Source organism: Ixodes scapularis, unplaced genomic scaffold (genome assembly GCF_016920785.2).
Source record: "Ixodes scapularis isolate PalLabHiFi unplaced genomic scaffold, ASM1692078v2 PGA_scaffold12__126_contigs__length_90152505, whole genome shotgun sequence".
In the NCBI taxonomy this organism is placed as follows: domain Eukaryota; kingdom Metazoa; phylum Arthropoda; class Arachnida; order Ixodida; family Ixodidae; genus Ixodes; species Ixodes scapularis.
This window is the reverse complement of record NW_024609838.1, coordinates 6,618,570-6,639,922: the sequence shown is the minus strand read 5'-3', so window position 1 is coordinate 6,639,922 and position 21,353 is coordinate 6,618,570. Positions and strand designations below refer to the sequence as shown.

General features: G+C 46.3%; 1 protein-coding gene across 1 annotated transcript in view; it reads right to left on the bottom strand.

Annotated features, from left to right (window-relative positions):
* Nucleotides 1–21,353, bottom strand: part of LOC8031530 (multiple PDZ domain protein) — a 99,749-nt gene that overhangs the window by 53,954 nt on the left and 24,442 nt on the right. The window contains exons 13-17 of the mRNA XM_040219980.3: nt 16,549–16,844; nt 14,713–14,952; nt 5,353–5,479; nt 3,232–3,409; nt 742–852 (exon numbers count right to left, since the gene is read on the bottom strand). Coding sequence (XP_040075914.2) covers nt 742–852; nt 3,232–3,409; nt 5,353–5,479; nt 14,713–14,952; nt 16,549–16,844 — 952 coding nt within the window. The remainder of the gene's footprint in view (nt 1–741; nt 853–3,231; nt 3,410–5,352; nt 5,480–14,712; nt 14,953–16,548; nt 16,845–21,353) is intronic.

The window sequence follows — 21,353 nt, the reverse complement described above, 5'->3', positions numbered from 1 at the left end:
GGCGTGCAGAGAATGGGGTCACATGATGAAAGGAAGGTGGCTGATTGGTCCAGCAAGCATGGAGCTCCCACCGCACTGTCAGCTTAGGGGTGCACAGAGTATGTAGTATATAGTGATAGAGTATAGGGATGCAGTACTGGGGCCAAGTGATGTGCTTTGGGCACCGCAGATGTATCACAGTGAAAAGGCGGGGAGCTTTCGAAGGAAAAGAGATACGAAATAGTTTGCTATGTTGTCAAATTTTGGTTCTGAAAAGCACTGGCACAGTGACCACACAGCCATTATGACTCTTTTAGGAGCCGTACTGAAGTGCGTCAGGCAACATAATTTCCGTTATCAATACAGAAATTAAAGGCACTGATAATGTGCTGTGTAAACATTCCAGGTACTACTAGACTGCTATGTGCACTTTATGTGACTCCCTTAGCGATACTTGTGTCTAAATCTTTCTACATTGCACATTGCAAATAATGAAATCTGTGAACTTGGAACTTTAATAGCTTATTTAGAAGCTTTTTAGATATGTTAACACAAAGGCTGACGTGACAACATCTATACACAAAGTTTGTTGATTGATTGTTGCAGTGACAGAGCTGCCTACAACTACATAGTTCCTCCTCATTCTTTGTTTCTCTTCTATGGGCACAGATGATTTTAAACTCCTCTCCAATTCTGGTCCCTAATTACGATATTTAAGGCACAAACAACACACCACGCTGGAACAACAAACAGCGTACGTACGGCTGGTCCGGTTGTTCTCCGTATGACTTAGGAGCGACGGCTGCTTCAGGCACAGGTGGAGTGGGTTCTGTTGGAGACTTCTCTTCTTCAACTTCTCGTAGGTAGTTGATGCTGCCAACGAACACATTGCCACCAACAAGATCAATCCACACAAACTGCACTAAGAGTCCCTAGCCTCCTAATTTTATCCCTCTTTCGGTTTCCCATGAAGCCAATGAAAAGATTCTGCAACAAAGGATTGCTAACATTGTAAGCGCATTCAATGTTGAGAACAAAAGAGGTGGTGTGACGGACATGAAAATGTTCCACTTAATCCACGTGCCGTTGAGCTCGTGCCAACGAGCAGCGTCATCGTCTTTGTTGGTGGCGACGCTGGACAACATATTGACTGCTGCTCCTCCCCCTCCCTCTTCCCCCTCCCCTCCCCTCCCCTCCCTCCCTCCCTCCCTCCCTCCCTCCCTCCCTCCCTCCCTCCCTCCCTCCCTCCCTCCCTCCCTCCCTCCCTCCCCCCCCCCCCCCCCCCCCAATAGAGTCGTTGCCTGAAGGCCTGCAGCAGGCTACAAGGGAAGGAGCGATTCTGCGGGCAGTAGCCGACGAGGCTCGTAGGAGTTGGCATCTGCCGCGAGCGGAATGACGAGGCAAAACAGCGTGCGCAGAACGTGAAGGTTATGGTTAAGGTTGAGGTAGGGCATAGTGAAGGCAGCAGACAGTGGGAACAACGATCCAGCAGTGCTGTGGTTTCGAAGTTTAGTGGGTTCTATCCCCGCTCAGGCTCGAGGGCAGGTGGCTGCCAGCTGCGGGAGCAATGCAACGTAATCCTCGGAGGCGACCCACCGGGTGGGGATGCCAACCTGGCAGTGAACCCCTGGCCGGTCAGCGACGTGTCATATTAGGAATGGTGTGGTGTGCCACGACTTGCTGCGCTCCAGCATGATACTGCACACCGTTCCTGGCACGTGGATTAAACGTAACATTTTCACTCAAGTTCGCAGTCGGCCGTCTGTTAAGTCCTCAACATCCAATGCACCACAAATTGGTGACCCGGATGCTGCAACATAATGCAAAAAGCAGCCAATGCTTGCATAAAAAACGTTTCTTGCTTTCATTCACAACATTACTCACACTTTTTCGTTTGGCAACAAACTCAGTGGCGCCATCTATTGGGTAACCATGGCACACTTCCGGTACGGGCACATTTTCTCATTTTTTACGCGTCTTTCTTTCGCCGTAAAAGTAAATTATGTGTGACAGTGGCATAAGCAACCATTTCCCCAGGATAGCGTGCAGATTCAATCTCACAAATACTGCAAAAACCCGCCGTCTAGTTCAGAACTGAAAGAGTTTGAGGGCTATTTCCACACTGACGCCACCACTTTTCAACCCTCCCGAAAAAGAGTGAATACTAGTATCAGCTTGAAATTTAGACAATTGAACGTTCCTTATACATGGCTTTGGTCGGACATAATGGAGGAGAGGGCGCGTGAGAGGGTAGCTTCTTCTGGCGTTAGCGAGACTCTTCTGGCCACTTGAAAAAGAGGCGGACCGACGTGACGTGCAAGCCAGGTGTTACCGACAAAGCGGAAACAGCGGTGGCTTATTAGTTTTCACAAGAGTCAAAGAAAGAATAAAAACACTTGGGGACAAGGACAGACAGCACAGTTCTTTCTTTCTTTCTTTGACTCTTGTATTTTCACCAACACGCTTTTTGATCTTGATTTGTCATTAGTTTGATATGCCCACGTATACAGCCACCATAAAACTCGTACACACCTCTTTTTTCTTTTTTTGTGTGTGTGTGTTAGGGTGTTGTTTAGATGCAGCCAATGCAATCGATTTGCCATATTCAAATGTGAGGGGGGTGGTCCCCGAGCTCGAATGCAGTGTCGGACTCTAAACACTATTTTCCGAGATTCAGCACTATAATAGAAAGATGGACAGTGGCTAAACAAGAGGCTCAGTTTGAATGCGTCATCAAACTTTGGTCCCATCACTGACCTCCAAATTATTCCAAACTCCACCTTTTATGATTAAATCCACGTTAAAGCTTGGAAACACTTGCAACGTTGACTTGACTTTCATATCATTGCGCATTATTGTACAAGTAACAATCTTCAGAAGATAGACAAAAAGACTGCAGTCTACACTTGTAGATATCTGTGCGCTACAGAACATCTGCTGTCTTATATTGTGTATCGCTGGACTAGCATTAGAGCACTGTGGCAACCTAGCCGGCTTGAGTGTTGCACACTCAAAAAGTCAAACCTGGAGGTTTTAAATGCCAAACCAACCAAGGGCACCTGGCACGCCCTGGCGGAGGATCTCTTGACGCACAACCAAAATCTCAGTTAACCTCTCGGTAACTCTGCCGGATTTGGGCAAGTCGGCCAAGATTCGAACCTACCACCTGGAGATTCGTAGGCTTTGCCTCAAAGGAACCACATGCAAGCGGCGAACACGGCGACCGGGATGGGCGAGGAAGCTGGCACTCACAACACGAGCTCCTTGGCAAGTAGGGCGGCCACCTGCCCCTGGCTCCTCTCGGAGAGCGGCTGGTCGTTGAGGGAGAGCACAATGTCTCCCCGGCGCAGCTCCCCGTGCCGAGCACACACGGAGCCGGGCTCCACGTCCGACACCGTCCAGATGCCGTGCTCCCACCGCAGCTTCAGGCCTGCCACCCGAGGGTTGCGTAAGCAAGCGGTCACCCCACCAGCACTCAAGCGATTCCCGAGAGGTCAGCAGAGCGAATGGGTGACCCAGCGATTGGTTTACCTGAGTGATCGCTAACCCGTGTGATGACGTTGCCCAAGTGGTTGGGTTACCCAGGCGATTAGGGCACCCAAGTGATACCTAAGCGATCAAGCCACCCGAGTAATGGTGCCACCTAAACGATCGGGTGACCCAAGCGATTGGATCACCCAAGTGATCCAAGCTGTTGAGACATTGAAGTGATGGGCCATCTAAGCGATCTGGTAACCCAAATGACCGGGTCACCAGCCTTTCCTCCTTTGTCTTGTGACACAATGAGACAAAAATGAGGCCTTTGCCATCTTGCATCGCTACGAATTTGCCAAGCTCCCAATTGAATCAAGCCAGGTCGTACGAGTAAATCAAATATCTACTGCCAGGAGCAGACGCACAATAGTATCAGATGCTGTTCCAACCCTTTACACCGCACTCCAGGAGCATTTTGACTGACGCAAAATATTATTAGAATGTTATACATTCTAATCATGAAGCTTAAGCGCAGTATTTTTCCATTGCATGGAGTTGTCCAATTCTAGATTGAAAAGAATAAAGAAAAAATTTAACAGACTCAGCAGACAGAGCTGCAAATGAAGGATGTCTTGTCGCAACTACCATTTCTACTAATTTTTCCTTATTCTTTCGTTTAGACCACTGCACTCGCCTCAAAGTATAAAATCGGAATATCAGCGATTCCCCGTCATTGCTTAAAGCCAATGTGGTTCAGTAAGCCAGCTCCTCTCGGACAGTTCAGCGATGATCTTAAAACCCCTGGTTCTTGAACTCTTCCCTTCTTAATGCAGGGTTCTGGTTATTAAACTGGGTGTAGCGTACGAGAAAGCGGCAGATTGTGGCTAACAGCAAACAGCCCCATATGAGGGAACAAACAAAACATATGAGTCCGAGGCAAATTTTCACCCAATGCAAGTATGAAAGTCTAAATTGAAGCTTAAAAAAATTAATGTTGCACTAGAGAGCTAGCTTCAGGAGACTTCCTTCCAGAAAATATGTCCCGAGTGAGATACCACTTTTGGACCATCCTACCTGACCAAAGTGCAACAAAAGCCGAGCTATTCAAAGTGCACCGCAATGTCACGAAGCCTGGTTGTTTGAGCAGGTAGGCCCATCCCTTCTAGTTGGCCTCATTTAGCCATCCTTTCGAGACAGGTAGGCTCCTGCCAGCCAGAAGGGACGTTTGAGCCCTTTCCTTCCTAATATCAAATGCTCAAATTTTTAGAGCTTAGCTCTTAAGCGCCCGTTTCCGGCTTGAGCGGCGTCGCCGTCAGCGTGACCGTGCTGTGCATTATGGGAAATATCCCATAATGCACCGCACAGAGAGGAGGAGGAAGAAGGAGAAGGGGGAAGAAGAGAAGGGAAGAGGGGAGAGGAGGGAGGGGAGGAGCTTGAAGGATGAGGGGAGGAGTAGCAGGTAGTATGAGGTGAGGAAGAGAGAGGAGGGGTATACCTTCCCCTCAGTACCCCTCCCTCCTCCTCCTCAAAAGCTGCAATCTAATTCGGCGTTACAAGGTTTAATGTTTTTGTTTATTTTTTTATTTTAACCAGGCTGAATTAACCTGAGACTGGAGCAAAGAAGAAACAACAAAACATAGAAGTGTCTCAGGTTAATTCAACATGGTTAATATTTGCCAGTTTGCCTGCACGCTTACCATATTTTTCCATTTCGAAGCATTTTTTGGCAAGTGAATGCATCAATGACCGCCCAAGTGAATATGACAATTGAAACAACAGCCCGCTTTGATGGCCAGTCCACACGTGCAGCAGGCTAAATGCGGCGCTTTTCCAAACGCCCCGCTCGACTTTCCTACGCGTCTTCTGGGGCAAATGAAAAGCCTCGAAAGGTGGCTGTACCCAGGGGGTTGCCATTGGCGTGGAGCACCACAGTCCCCGAAGAGGCCTTCCACAGCTCCTCGGGAGGCTGAATGGCGTCGAGGTCGTCGGCGTCGGCAGACACAGACTCGTCTGCACCCTGACCCGGCTGAAAGCAGAGAAGGCTCCTGTGGGGCACCTCCACCCGTACCACACAAAGAAAAAGCTAAATTTGGGAGGGCTCAAGTTCCAAACCACCCAAGAGCACAGAAGACGCACCAGCAAAGGGGATTACTAGAGGCCAGCCGAAAAGCTATGCACACTGCATGGCACAGCTAGCATCGATGCAGCATCCACTCTTTTTCTCATTTTACTCGGACATGATAGTAGCACGTGCCATAATTTGAGAGTTTCTAAACGTTTTGGCCAAGGGGCCGAATTGGGGACCTATTGCAGTCTCCAGGATCGGAAATAGGCAATATAAATGAACAAATACCAAATAAATAAGCATTTAAATAGAAATAATTTAAACCAGAGCAATAACTAAAAAGGAAAGTAAGGGGAATTTATACACTTAATTTTTTTTTATGCAATCTGTCGCTAATTCGGATTACAAAATAATTGTGATGTCTAGGGAGAACGGAAGATCCGATGACAATATAAGCGAGCTTTACACTATAGGGTGTTTTCACACGACGTCACCCTGCCATTTTGTTGTTACTTTGTTTTTTCAAACAAATTTACAAATATGACAGATTATATCGCAACCTGTTGAGATGATGTCAGCGTGGCAAGACTTGTAAGCTTCTGTGCTCTATGCATTTAAGGGGGTATGTGAATCCTAGGAATGCTCGCTTTCGGCACACGCCAAACAGCTAACAACAAAATGGGGGGCAAAATTATGTCAGTGAAAACACTCTAGAGGAACGGTATACATGAGACTGCAAAGCAATTTTGTCATAGTCGTGCAGACACAGAGTAGGGTAATAATGCTGGCAATGACAATGTACGATAGTATGGCAAGAGAACCCGCATTTCGAAGCAGTTTTTTTTTTCTTTTCCATATCTTTGTTTGCACTTTTAGTGCGCATCGTGACACCTTTTTCTACGTCCACTTATTTTTGTGTTCGTAGCAGCAGACTGCGGGCCACGTGTCACTGGAAAGACAGCGGCCATCTGTGGTCTAGCCAGAACGTGTCCACCAACCGGGGTTTGGAGATCCCTTTTTTTTAGAGCCAGCCTAGGAAGATGGCCCAGATGAGGAGGGAAGCAGCGCCAAAAGTACGGAGGACAAAGAACAAGGAACACACAGACCTGGCTCTTTGTCCTCCGTGCTCTTGGCGCCGTTTCCCTCTTCGTAACTATGCATAACCAACTCGCCCCAATTTTCAATGGTGCCCAGATAAGCACTGTGCAGGACACTATTAAATGCAAAAACCTTTCCACTTAAAAAATCTGCGAATTGTTTGTTTGTGTCGACTGTCATGTTCCATCCAACCGAGAATTTTGATTATGTGGCAACTACACCTCGGGTAATAGGAGTGAAGGGCCACCGAAGTAGCACACGAGACAAAGTAACCAAAAGGTACGAAATGAAGGAACAGCTACTGCACTTTTGTCCTGTCCATCTGTCCATACACTTGGTTATGCAAACTGAAGAGAAAAAAAATGGCCTGCACTCTTGGGATCCCCCAGCTGCCAAAGCAAAAAGACCACCAAAAAACAAGCTCCTGAAAAAAAAAAAAAAAAACCGCCCCCAAAATTTTATTTAAACTTTAATTAAACATTTCTAGCTCACAAAAGAAGAATATTCCTACCAAAGTGTCTGGGTTCATCACTGAAAGCACGAACTAGTTGATGTAAACTTCCCGCCCCTTTAATATTCCCATCCCAGCAAAGGTTTGAAGTTCTGTATACAAACTGCAGAAGTGTCCTAAGCAGCCTTCGTGTGCCTTGGCTCCCACGGGTCACCTACCTTACTCCGGTGCAAGGTGCTTCATCCATTTGAAAGCAACAAAGATGGTGGTCGAAGGCTCGGTTCATGTGCGATATGCAAGTGCAGAAGTACCCCGTGTGTGGATGTACATTTTACTTGGGTAAATTACATCTTAAATGTAACTCAATTGCAATTATAACCACTTTCTTCAGACAGCAGTTAATTACAATTAGAATTACTACTGTACCAAATGCAATTATTGCTACAACAATTTCCAATCATTTTCCACCTAGAGCTACCAGACTTTGGTGACAGTTCACAGACAGCATTCTTTGCAATTAAATATCTTTGTAGATTCTTTGCCCCTTACTTCAGTATTCAATGTGCCTATAGTGCAATCAGTGTTATGCCTTTATCATTTTGTGCCCTTATTTGACCAAGATTACTGCTCGTGGGATAATATAAATAAGATCATTTCTTATCTTAGAGATAAAATCTGCATTCTTTAGTAGTTTTCTTTTTCTTCTTTTTTTTTGTGGTAATTCTGAGTAAAAGTTGTCTGGCAAATGCATCGGGCACTGAATTAATTGAATGGCGACTTGCACATCGCTACAGTGCATGCCCAGTTTTTTGCGGTTTTTCTGGCGTGTGCCATGGCTTTGGATAATTGCTCAGTTGTGCTTAAGTGGCTATAGACGCTTTGCAGCAGCTCTGCATGGACTCCGCCATAACTGACCTTCAGTTTTTGTTTCCTCTTATTTTCTTTATTTCACTTCATCATTAACATAGCAGGCCAGGTTATTGCCACATTAGATTCAACCGAGTCCTTTTCTAAAGCATCGGCCTTTGTAGAGGATCATCAATTACCGTTTCAGTTGCTCAGCATCTTGGTAAGACAAAAGAAGGAATTTGGCGCGTGTGTAAAGCGTCTATAGTCTTTTGGACTACCAAAGCCTGTCCCTTTGCTTCATGCCAATGACTCCCTGCAAATGCACTCCCACTTTACAAAGGTATCGCAGAAGTAGCAGTAATTCTAATTTAGGAGGACATACCACAATGCGTTACTCTTTCCATCCTTGCTTATCTTTTATGCTTGTAGCTCTTCAAATAAATAATTTACAATCACTTTTAGCCCAAAGTAGTGCACAGAAATTACAAATCATGCAAAAACGAATTAAATTCCAGTAATTCATCTGCAGCCAAGTATGATGTAAATGGACGTGCAAGAAGGTGTCCACGGGGCCAATCACGCCATCCATGGCTGAGCGGAGTGAGCGAACTATATTAGTGCGACACATTATTTCATAATGCGCCGAGAACCGAGGAAGAAGAGGAGACGAGAGTGTGCGGTGATGTCAAAACGCTGAGCTCTGGTTCGAATGATCAGTGGGTAGACCTAAAGCTAGCTGAATTTGTCTCCATTGCATCCGTCTGAACGCATTGGTTGCGAAAGCCAAGCGGCGGACACTGGCGCTCTGCATTCGAAGGCGCTCAATGAGTGCAGTGGAGGCAAAGCTTTAGGTCTATTCACTAATCAATCCAACCAGAGCTCGGCCTCCTCCCCTCAGTTTCTCGACGCATATCTAACAAAAACGTGCTACACTAGGTAGTATCTTCACTAGTCTAACACACTAAGATAGCTTTAATTTGCCAAAGGCATTTTCTGTGCCGAATGGATGGTTTGTCTTTGGAATTAGTTTTGAGCAATTTGTCAAAGAATTCAAGCCCTGTATGAAGTTGAACACTAGGTGTGTAGAAAACAGCCTTCAAGAAGTTACTTCTGACTTTCCAACTGTGTCATTCAAGCAGGTCAAGAAGCCATACACCTTAATTGTCTCTCTTGAGAGCTACTGGTAAGGGCACATGCTTCACTCGCAAAAGTGCATGTTCTGTTCTTGCCAGTGAACTGCCCGTACCGTGCAAATACCAAAAGCTACTCGACCAGGAATTTCTAAAAATGGTGTATTGTCTGAACTGTCGAAGGCCCTCTTATGTGGAAGGAAATGTTTTCATATGAACATTGTACAAAAAGAAGAGCTTATCGATAGACCCTTTCCAGGCCTGGCTAGTTCAATGACAATTATCATAAGGCTCCATGGACTAAAGGCAAATATAATAGTGGGTGAAGAGAAAAAAAAAAAAAAGACGCAGATAACACAATAAGGCACTTAAATTTGATACGAGCACTGCATAAGCTTTCATTTCAGGCTCTAATCCAATCGATCCTTATCAATCTGTTGGCAAAGACTCGAATCAGTACATCATACAGATTAGTTATTTCTATATTGCCATCAATCTGACACAAATGAAACAAGAAGTAAACGGTTAAGAAAAGACACTATTTTGATGTCCTCTATCAAAATATTTCTACAATCTTTTTCACGTCACCGACGTCACTTCTGCAAAGCGTCAAAGTAGTGTCCACGGCGATTGTGTCTTTATTATTTCAACAACCTCCGTCAATGCAGTTGCCGCAGTGATAGCAGTTGTGTTCCGTTTAGTTTCTCATGGTGTTGTCGGTGTTGTGTTGATGGAGTCATGTGTCGCTGTAACGCATGCCTAAGAAGTTTGGGTCCCAGTTGACAGTGGAAATGTCTTATTCAGCACGTGTGCGCTCGGCTGGTTCAACATTTGAGCCTTTTGGACGTCACATGCCTGGCAGTGATGTTCCGAGCTCTCGCACGTCATCTCGCAGCATCTCACTTAAAATATAGAATCCACAAAGGCGAGCTGGATATCCCTCTATCTTACCTGCACGTAACATCAAGTGGGTACACTACATAACACCGTGTTTGGAGCGCTTTTGTGCTCCACGCCTACCCAACTGCAGGAGTGCATCTTTATATGGTTGCAAAGTTTCACACTGCATCTGGTTCCAGCCTCGTTTTTAGCCGAGTTTCGCAGGTTTGCTATTCAGTCTAGATTTTCATTTTGGTTTTTCATGGAGCCTCATAGCTGATGTACTTTGAGAAGTTTCTTTGCATTCTCCATCACTGAAAAGTAGGATTGTGCGAATATTCGAAATTTCAAATAGTAGTTTTGAATAATACACTATACCATGTTGACTTAGAGAAGAACTGCCCTATTTGCGTTTTTCGTAATGTTAATTGCGGCGGGCTAGCCCCGTTGAGTGTGCTTCTTACCGAGCACCAGTGCACTGTGGAGAAGCAATACTCGCAGAAGCGAGCTTCTCTGCATTACATCGGTGCTCAGTAAGAAGTGCACTCAACGAGGTAACCCGCAGCGATAAACACTTGGAAAAGTATGAATATCGCGATTGCGCGCTTGGAAGAGAAGCATACATTCAAAGCGGCATGGTGTATGCGTGCCGGCTGTATCTGAAAATAAATGGAAACTCCGTGAATGTGTATATCTACACCATAGCAAAAGTTTCAGAAACTAAACTGACTGTGATACAAGAGTATATGTTAGGCAGAGATGCCCTTACAACTTGCATTCATCGTGCGCGATTGTTTCTTTTTTAACTCAAGATTAAAGAGAGAATATTTTATATAGCAAGATTTGTAAATTCACTCAACTGGGTATGTTGGCCATCTTTATAGGATTCATTTTATGTCAAATCCGTCGTTTACTTGCCATCCCAAGAACTCAGACCGTCTGAGGTCACAGTACATAAATATAGATTAATCTTAGCTTATAAATTAACAAGATGAACAACTTTCAACAGTTTAGCTGGGTTTTCGTCTAAGCATGATGCAATGGTAGTGAAAGGCGTGGAAAAACTATTAAATACTTGAGACGCCGTCATGTTTCTTCCACCCAGTCTCAGGTGGTCTAAAAAATGGTAAACTTACACCAGCTCCCCTGCACCCTAACTGTTTTTTCATAAATATTTGAATCAGAGATATTCAGCCAAAACCACTATTAACTTCGAACTCAAAATCCACTATTTGCACAGCACTACTTAAAAGGTTATAAAAACTGCAGTCGACTGCACATTTTTCAGAAAATGAGAGTTGAACCGCAACACGGCGTTCCTGCCACTTTTGATAACTTTCCACTCTGGACTCCAAAGGTCCAAAGTGGTGCAAGTTTCTAAGGTTCTAAGTCTAAGACGTCCAAAATAATGAGAAAAAAAAAAACTTTTAAAAATTTGTTCACCTCTTCAGGAAGTGGCGTCAAGGTTGCCAAATAATACTTAGAATTAATTTGAAAGTGGACTTTGAAAGAGTCACTGCCTTAACATCCCCATCTGCCATTAGCCTATGGAAGTGTATAGAAGTGGATATAAAATGCTACAAGATTACGATTACTGACATTAAAAAATATGAAAGCTCTAAAGCTACTGGTAAACTACACCGAATTTCAGAAAGTAGTTATTCCCACGTTTTACGGACCAATCTGAAAGACTGTCGCTGAAACACCTCGTGGCACGCACAGAGCTTGCCAACTATCATTGTAACTCAACAGCCTTCAACAATAATCAATATGTTCTATTGGGCCTTTAGATATAACTTAATTGGTAGCGAGGATTACCTTCGGAGTGCCAGCTCAGGCTTGCGGCGTTAACAATGCACAAAGTGCTTCCACCGTATGCTGTACATGCTCGTGCACAAGTCGACACTTTACGGCTATCCCCAGGGTACAATTTTCAAAAAAATATATGGGTGCACTCCTTTTCCAGTTTCAATGACGATCATGAGGTGCACGAGCCATAAAAACGCCACATGGAATGGCTTTCACTCCCGAATACTGGAGTGAAATTAAGCAGATTGCGCCTCATTTAAGCGCAACTTTCGTGACTGCGCGAACCTGCGCAGCCGTCCACCGAGGAGAAAACGGGGAACTAACAAAGCAACTGTCCTCTCATTGAAGCCCAGAAGCTCGGGAGACCCAACCAGTGCAAAAGCATGTACAGCGGAGCAGGTGCAATGCCTTACCGCCGGCGCCTCACACTCCGAGGACGTCTGGGCGCCGCCGCCAATCGAAGGGAACGGAGAGGAAGCGGTGGGCGTGCAGAGGTGAGAGAGAGGAAGAGAGTGGTGCCGCTGCGTGCCGGGAGAACGGCCGCCGAGCACACGCAACACACAAACGGAGCTCGGCCCAACGGAGGCAGAAACAAAGAAAAAAGATGGCCGCCCTCCCCTCCGAGAAGGTGCGAGGGCAGCCCAGGGACCGACATTGTGCTGAAAGCATGCGGCAGCTGGGGGCGCCGGCGTCTCAGCGCGCGAGGGCACGCACCATCCAAACGAGTCCGGGTTAGGTCCACATTTGCTTTATTTCCTCCGGTACAGGGAGACTCTCCGCCTCCGACGAGACAAAGGAAAGCAACGCTTCTGGGGCCCCCGTTTGCAGCATGCACGCTCCGTCCCCCCTTCCTGTTGGGCCCTCGGCAGTCCCGGCTTCGCCAAACTACCGCATGCAGTCGAGCACAACGTTCCGAAAAACGCTTTGCGGGGGAGGGAGGAAAGGCGGGGAGGCTTCGGGCGCCTCGGCGAGGTCGGGAGTCTCGACGACTCGCTTGTGAAGAGGCAATGGCTACGACTACGTGCAATGACTAACCACTTAAGCTCCCGACGTCCCCCAGAACTATCCTGCCTTCTTTCGCGGCGGGCGTTATCTTTTTCTTTCTTACCTGCGCATATGGCGTTCTTGTGAAGGTGTGCCAAATCAAGATTGTCGCGGTTGTTTCGGAGCAAATAAAGATTAGCATTACTACTTTTTCGGCAAAATTTAGCGATAAGTCGGATAAGAGTACGAAGTTAGATCGTCGAATTGATTCTTAGAGCCGGCGTAAATATAGTCTGGCAACCGCGACCATTTCCAAGATTCCAGACAAAGTACTGGTGGACGAGGCGTTCTCAGGCAACGTTAGATATTGTCCATGTAAGAGCGAGAGAACGATGGTGCCACCTTTTGTGCAGTGAATCTAGGGCTTGAAATAAGAGGCAAAAAATGGCGAACCACCTTAAAGCGTTATGTAGGAAGCTTGGCAGAGCACGCATCTACCACAAAACAGCCACTGCCACAAGCGAGAGTAGTTGGAAACGGGGGAAACGGGAGAACAAGCTCGGTGAGCGGGAACGAGAGTTGGCCTTGGCCCGGTCCGTAAACCACCTCCGATTTCGCTGTTCTACATCGTCAATCGGACCGCCCTAACCGCGCTCGATAAAGCGCAATGGGCTACTCCAGGGGGGGAAAGAGTATACATGCCACAAACAGGTCCTCTGCAAGAAGAACAACGGATAAAAAAAAAAAATCTGAGGAAGCGAGGGAGAGAGAAACATTGGAGCAGCAGAAGGTTAATGATGACACTCGCTAGAGCACCAGACACACACATACACAGACACTCTCGCTCAAGAAAGGCAAAAAAGCACGAAGACGGGAACCCGCTATCTCGAATGCAGGCATCTACCCTTTCCCACTACGCTCTCGCCCAATCTCGGATTTGGCAGCCTGCACAACTGAAAGATGTGATGATGATAAACAGACACAAAAACAATGTGCTTGACAATGAAAGAAAATGTTTTCTTTTCCTCTTTTGAAGAGAGAAGCGCATAAAAAAAGAAAAAAATGCCAACAAATGATTTACTCTGAAGTAATTCCCCAGATTAAAGGAGCACCGCATCTTTCTTCGATCATCAAGTAGAAAAAAATGACCCCATTCTTATCTGAAGCGTGAAAATCTAAAACCTCGAGCGAATTTGAGCAATCAAATAGCGCAGAAGATTTACCCCCCCCCTGCTTCGTTACACGACAAAACAAAAAAGCCTACACCCAAAGAGCAACGAAAGAAAAAAACAAATTGTGCTAAGCGTTGAGCGCAAGTAACATAGAGATACAACTCCTTCCCAACTAGAACTTGCTAACCTGCCACTTTTGTAAGTCTCGACCCAGCGATGATCGTAGAGTGGAACCAGACTCAAATCAACACGAAACTTGCCTAGCCTTTTCGAATCGGTGCGCATCCGCACAAACAATAGAGAGAACGCCGGAAACGAAATCTAATCCAAAACCAAAAAGCAGAAAATAAACAGAGCCGAGACAAAATAAAAAAAGAGTAAAAACCAGGCATGTGGCCTCAAAACTTGTAAGGAAGCAAAGCAAACAAAACTTTAGGATTTCGTTTTTGGAAGGTGGCCTTTGCTGGTGACCGGTGCGTGTACGTTCCAAGAAAGACGAATGAAGAGACCGTCTCGGAGTGGGATAGTCTGTTGCAGGTTACGAAGAGCGGGACAAGAGCCTCCCGTCGACGGCTCCCTCCCCTCCAGGGAAGCGGCCTTACGGGAGGAGCTTGCCCCGCATCTCCCGCAACAGACGACGGTCGCCGACAGAGTGAGAAGGGGCCGGAACAGCCCCCGCCGTCGCAGTCAGCCTGCGAGCGACAGTACTCGCCACTTCCTCAAACGAACGTGTGGGAAAACGCCGACCCCGAGATGTCAGAAGCTCTCTGCCTTGAGCAGGGGCGGCCGGTGGGGTGCCAGCGGGTGGTGGCAGGCACCCACCTGAGCCAGGGCGGGGCTGTCGGGCGGCAGGGGCAGGGGCTTGGCCACCCCGATGCGCACGGGGCCCCGGGGGGCCCCCTTCAGGGCCTGCACCGCCGCGTCCAGCCCCGCGTGCTGCAGGGGCACCTCGTTCACGAAGAGCAGCCGGTCGCCGGGGATGAGCCGGCCGTCCTGCTGCGCCACCCCGCCGGGCACCAGGCTGCGGATTACGATCACCGTCTCGCTCGGGTTCATCGGGTCCTGCAACGGTGCACCCCAGGTTACAGTCACCGGCTTCGACCCGACCGGAGTGGGCCTTTTCCAGGACGGCCTACGTGCGCGTGTTGCGGACAGACGCTACCTAGAAGACAAGGCTGGCCCGAGACGTCGTCATTAGTGGATCCTTGAGTTGCAGGTGCGCCCCAGATCGACGAGAGACGCCACAAAGCGGTGGATGCGTCCGTCCCAGCGTCGCGCGAATTGCGAGACGCACTGGAGGCGATGCCTACGCGAGCTGGGCAGCACAGCGTGGATCCAACAGCGATGACTTTTGAGGGGGCCTAGCCTCCCAAGTGGTATTGAGCAGACCGGCTTGTCGACCATTGTCGGTACACTTTTCGTTATTTTACATCAAAGAAGGAGGTACAAAGTAGAAGGTACAGCAAATGTGTACCTTCTACCAAACTATTTGATGAAAGCTCTTCTATTCTAAAAGAAAAGAATGGCAATGCCTTGTTCGTGTTAACGGTGTCGCGCAGCGTACGTAGTTGAAGTGTCGGTACCTGGAATGCGTCTTAAAGGAGCTGTGCAACAATGTCAGGGCTTTGCTTAAATAATTGTGGAAGTTGATGCCTGACACTTCTGCAGTGAACTACAGAAAACGAATTTTGCCTGGATACCCTAGTTTTTATTTAAAAAAATGAAAAAAATCCAGGTTTTTGCCGCCTCTCAACTCGTACATCGTCTTCCGGGTCACGTGTGCAGTGACGTCACTTGAGTAGGCGCGGGGTTCGGGAAAAGTTCTCTCTTTAGAGCCATCAGCAAGCAGCGAGAACTCATCCGCTCGCGACCGCGTGACCACGTGCTGGCGGGCGCCCCGCGAAATATACGGTGAAAGGAGGAAAGTCTCATCCGGGTCCGGCCATACCCGTCCTTGCCCGTCCGGCGCTGTCCCCCTCCCCCTCCGGCTTCTGGCGGCTATTCGCGGTTTTGTGGACCTAGGATAGATGGCGCCACTAAAGCTCCGTATAATAAAAGTTTTGTGGATGATTGCCAGGGTTTTGACTCGTTTATATTTAAGTTGGAATGACAAGATTTATAGAAAAGTTACCTTTTATCGAGCAGGTATTCGCACAACTTGCTATCTTTTTTACAGCTACCCAAGTGACGTCACGCCGCTTGTTCCTCATGGCCGCCGCTCGTGGCTACAGGTTGGGAAATATTATAAGTTTTGCCTCGCTATTACGCGGCTGAATAGCAACATTTCGATGAAAGGAGGTGTGTTTTCTGCCATTTGTGACACAGTGAACAATATCAAAAGCAGAAAATGCCAATTCTTTCAACGTTAAAATCGTTGCACAGCTCCTTTAAACCGTAGTGTTTATTATCCTTACCATCCAAGGATAGGAAATGATCCCGAAGCTGTTCCAATCCCGGTGGCAGAAATGCCAGTGAAAAAAGCGAGCGAGAACTGTCACGGTTCCCCAACTGACTAAGCTCCTCCAGACTGCTCCATAAAGTTGTCGAGCACAAATCGAGTCTTTTGAGACACCACGCCGGTCGAAGAGACGCAGTCCGGGTGTTTGCTACCCAGTACCGGCCAACGGCAAGAAAGCCGGTCCACGGCAGCATCCCCACCTGGTAGTCTAGGATGCTGAAGCCCAGGCCCCTCTCTCCCTTGACCAGCTCCACCACGTGAGGCTCGCTGCTCCACATGGCCAGCCCCGTGAGCGGTTCCAGCGACCGGGAGCGCAGCTTCACCAGCGGGCCCTCCTCCCAGTCGGGCTGGGCCAGGGACCCGTCCGACTTGGCCTTGACCAACGCCGGCAGCGAGGTCCACGTGGCGCCACCCGCCAGGGACGGCGGCGGCGGTGGAGAGGAGGCGGACGACGCGGAAGACAGACGCCCACCCGTGTCCGTTGGGCTCTGGGGCCCTGCGGGATGGGACGGATTGGAACGGATTGCGGTGACGTAACCCTTCGTACGGTGACATTTTGCGTAACGATGGGCCCTTTTTAAAACCCCGTCAAGCAACGTTGGCGGTCGCAATTTCTTTCAAGTCCTCACCTAATACCGAAGCGGCACACGTTTGCTAGTGTGCGGTTTCAAATTGAAGCAGACAGCAACCAGTCTAAAATTGACTTCCGGTAATGCATTTCCATGGGAAAAAAAAAGTGGGTGAATTTTCTCTCTGCGCTTGATAACAAAAGAAAATATCAAAAATAATTTATATGTACTAGATAGCTCGGAACATTTCTCTGTCATGCAGACTAAAATACTGGTCAGTTATTGCATTTTCCTGTCAAATTCGTGGCATTAAAAACTGCGCAAAAGTGGTTTCGTGCACATATTTATGTTCACTGTCCGACGCTGTTAGCACAAACGCGGCATCAGCGCTTTTCTGCAGGGGGTTTTACGTGCCAAAGCAACGAAGAGCATATCAAAAATCAAGAGACGTCAAGAACCCCGCACTAACACTGGGTCAGCACCTAGCTGTGCATGTAGATAATCAAATAAAGTAAAGGAGAATAATCCAATCCAATCCAATCCACGCTGTGAAGGTGGTAGGACAGTGAAGCTGTAAACGACACTTAGAACGATTACCCATTGCGACGTCACTTGAAACTTCACACACGTGGCTCTACAAAGAGTGAAACCAGAAACAAGCAAAATGTACTTAACCACACCCTTTATTACTTCACAACGACATTCGCGACTACTTTATGATCAGTGTGATACACACTGAGATTTTCAGTTCTCACTGTAGAGATATTCTTTGCTAAGGTTAAATCAATGCATGATCCTTGAATGGTGGCTGGTTGAGTTGCATTGGTGAAGCACATGTTATATATGAAAGCGTGGTGACGTCACTATGTGATTTCTATGCTGATGGGTACTTTTCCACTCGAAGTAGCTTACGCTACTGTAATCTTTACCAGGAAACATGTGGGGAGAAGGAACATGCTTCGCATTCGCAGGTGCCGTTATCACCCATTATGCGGTTTGCACTTTACACAAGGGCTTCGAATGACATCCACCCCTTCCGAAGCAGCTACAAACCTAATCTTTACCGGAACGCGTGGGAGGGTGTTCCTATTGTTCACGAGCGCTTTATCATCCATCATGTGGTTTTGATGCTTGTTTCGGGCTTTTCTTTATTGAAACGAATACTGAGCTGTACGCTGTGTGCCTGATTTCAAAGGAGATATGCTGTTTTAGCTTCAATTGTTCGCAGGGAGTTTTTTTTGCTTACAATGCCAACGACACAAACATTTCCTTGGCTGGTAGAGGTATACAGCTTTGCTGTAAAATGACATTAGTTTTATTTACTCTGCTGCTTGTGTGCGAGTGCATAGGCAAGTGTGTTCTAGCATAGTAAAAGCACCCCAAGACTGGGGGAAAAAAAAGACAAACACAGGTCTCAAACGCAGCTGAATTTATGTGAAAACAGTTGGTGTTTATACTATAGCCTTCAAACACGCATCCAAACATAAAAGAAACAGTAACCTAAGAGAGATCAAGAAGAAAGTCATCGGCACCCTCAAAGAAAGTGATTTTTCGTCGCTGGTCCCCAGGTTGAAAAGTATCTCAACAGACACTTTTGGACTTAAATTTTCCTTAAAAGACCATAAGGTAGACCTTCCTCTCAGAGTCGTGGTGTATCAGAATGGTACGTGGCAGAAATAGGTTTCACCTTTCCTTCGGAGTGCTTTTACAGTTTTGGAAGTCGGTGGTCCCTTATTCTTGTGTTGTTCAGATGACTTAGTTACAGAGGTAGACCCCTCCCATTGGAAGCGATGCACCATATTCTCCTTGGATAGCAAAGACCTTTACTACTCATTAGAACGTAAGATTTTACTCGCTCGCGTTAGATTTGTTTAAAAGGAAAATCTTGTTCGCTTTCAGTCGCAGACTGGAATTGCCATCACTGATTTACTCAGGATTTTAGAGTTGTTTTTGCAGGCAACCGTCGTTCGGTACGGGGAACGGGATTTCGTTCAGAAACAAGGAGTTTGCATCGGTTCGGCAGTGGCCCCAGTTCTGTAGGAGGTTTATCCAAGTTATCTGGATCTTCAGCTGCGTGCCCTTGTCTGTAAATGCTCCCCTAGCGAGGTCCTGGTAAGATGTAGATGACGGTCTATGTGTGACTTACTGGCTTGCAGTACCAATTCTACGGTGGCAGCATCACCTGAGAAGGCTGTATATGGCAGTGCTCCAGAGTTGAAGTTCTCTACAGAGAGACCGAGCAACGGTTGCCTACAATATTTGGATCTCCGTCTGAAGAACCCTTCCAGTTTGTGCTGGCAATACGGAAAACCAACATCAAAACTGCAGTTGCCGTTTAATAGCTGCCGTTCAAGAAATGTTAAGGCAGGCATCGTTCGAAATCTTGTCAGTAGAGCACTCAAAAAGTCCTGTTATCATTCGACTGGGTCTTCTCTTCAACGCCTCTTTGGCCAGTTTGGAGCGGCTGGCTACCCCAAAAATTATGTGTTCGGGCAGTTATTGTTCCTCACCTCATTTAAGAAAAGGCGCGAGGATATTGTGAAACCTACAAAGCAGCGCATTGTATACCCTTCTACCATCGAATTTCGCACAGTCTTAAGTCCGTTGCTGACAAGTACGGTGTGAACACAATGTTCAGAAATTATTTTAGGTTGAGTCGAATGAGTCCGTTTGCACCTCCCGCGACTGATTATAAAAGAAGAAAACGCAAAGAAAAAGAAGTTAGTTGCGCGTCAGGTGTTATTTACAAGATTCCTTTTGATTGTGGGTTATGTTACAGAGGACAAACAAAACAATGTCTGAATAATTGCCTCTCTGAGCACAAGCGTTGTATAAAGAACAGGGATCCATACCCAGAAGTGATAAAAGTGTGTAATGGAAGGTGAGAATTGTGCACCTTTCTGGCAGTTAATGTTGATGGTACTGACAGAAAAGAAACAATCATAAATGCCTAATAAAGAAGTCCATAACCATTATGAATCGTGGGAATGCAGTAAACAAACCTTCCCTAAATTTAGATGCAGAGCCTAGAAGGTTCCTCCAAGTTTGACAGCCTTGTTTATCAAGCTTCACCCTCCGTCATACCGTGTTTCTTTTTTTTAATTGGATACTGCAGACCACAATTGGTTCAAGCAGGATGAGCAAAGTACAAACATAAAATACCCGTATATATAAAAAAAAAAACACAACGCAAGCTATCAGATAACTTAAGAAAGGCAAAACAATACAACACTGCAAGCAGCAGAACCAATCTCTAAACACCAAAACACTTTGAAACACAAAAAAAAAACAAAAAAACTAATACGACATTTTACACAATTCTAGGTGAAATGATCTGGTGATAAAGACAATTGTGAACATGAAATAATTGAACACAGAAGAGACCTCCGATCCTCAATCGTGCGAAGGAAAAACGAAAATTTATAAACACGTAAGTGCGAGCGAAGTGTTGTGTCAAGGAATGCTATTGATGGTGCCTAGTTTGTGTGTGGAAAACAGCTTTAAATAATAATCTAAATCCAAAAAGAGCTTCTTTTTTTTTTTTTATAAAGAGAGTGCAAAAATTTTTAACGGGCAATTTGTCTACGATGTTCTAGAGTTTGTATTTTGTTGGTTTCCACCAACAGTAAAGGCGAATCAGTTCTTTTAAATTTTCCATAAATAAACCTCACAGCACGTCTTTAAACTCGTTCCTATATTTCAAAATTCTATTTAATATGAGAGGGTCCTAAGTTATACACTACGATATTCTAGTTTAGGTCTGACGAGTGAATGGTAAGCCAACAATTTCAGATTCAGAGTAACGTATTTTTAGCCTGTGCCTCAAAATCCCAGCTTCTTGCAAGCTGCCGAGAATGTATTTTTTTTATATTGGTCGCCCAATTTGGCAAGGGGAATCACCAGCCAGGAGAGACTTAGACATACAATAAGCAGACATGTGACTGTATCACTTTTACAAAAAATAAGGGGGGGGGGGGGGCATTGGGACGCCTGCTACAATGTATAAAATAATGGTGTTTCCCCAACAGTCCACTTTCACAGACTCGTGGTCATTAATTTGGTTCAAAAGTACTGCTGCAATACTACTCTTAAGTACAACCGCGACACTTCCCACACGGGAAGAACGGTCTCTGCAGAACATTTTGCGTGAATCGAATATGACCTGTCATCGCCAATTTTATTATGAAGCCAGGTTTCAGTAATAACTCTTTATATACTATACTTTGGACATTTGAATCGAGAAGGTGTAGCTGCTTCTTGACAACACTTGCGTCACGTCATTAAACGGGTTCAGGTTGCGTAAAAGAAGAGGACTTCATCCATTTATTGGCCAAGTCATCCCACACGTAGGACTCATTATTTACCTGAAGTTCATCATTCACAAGCGATACTTTTCTTTTTTGCAGTCTTGTCAACCTTCATGGTCTCCCACAAAA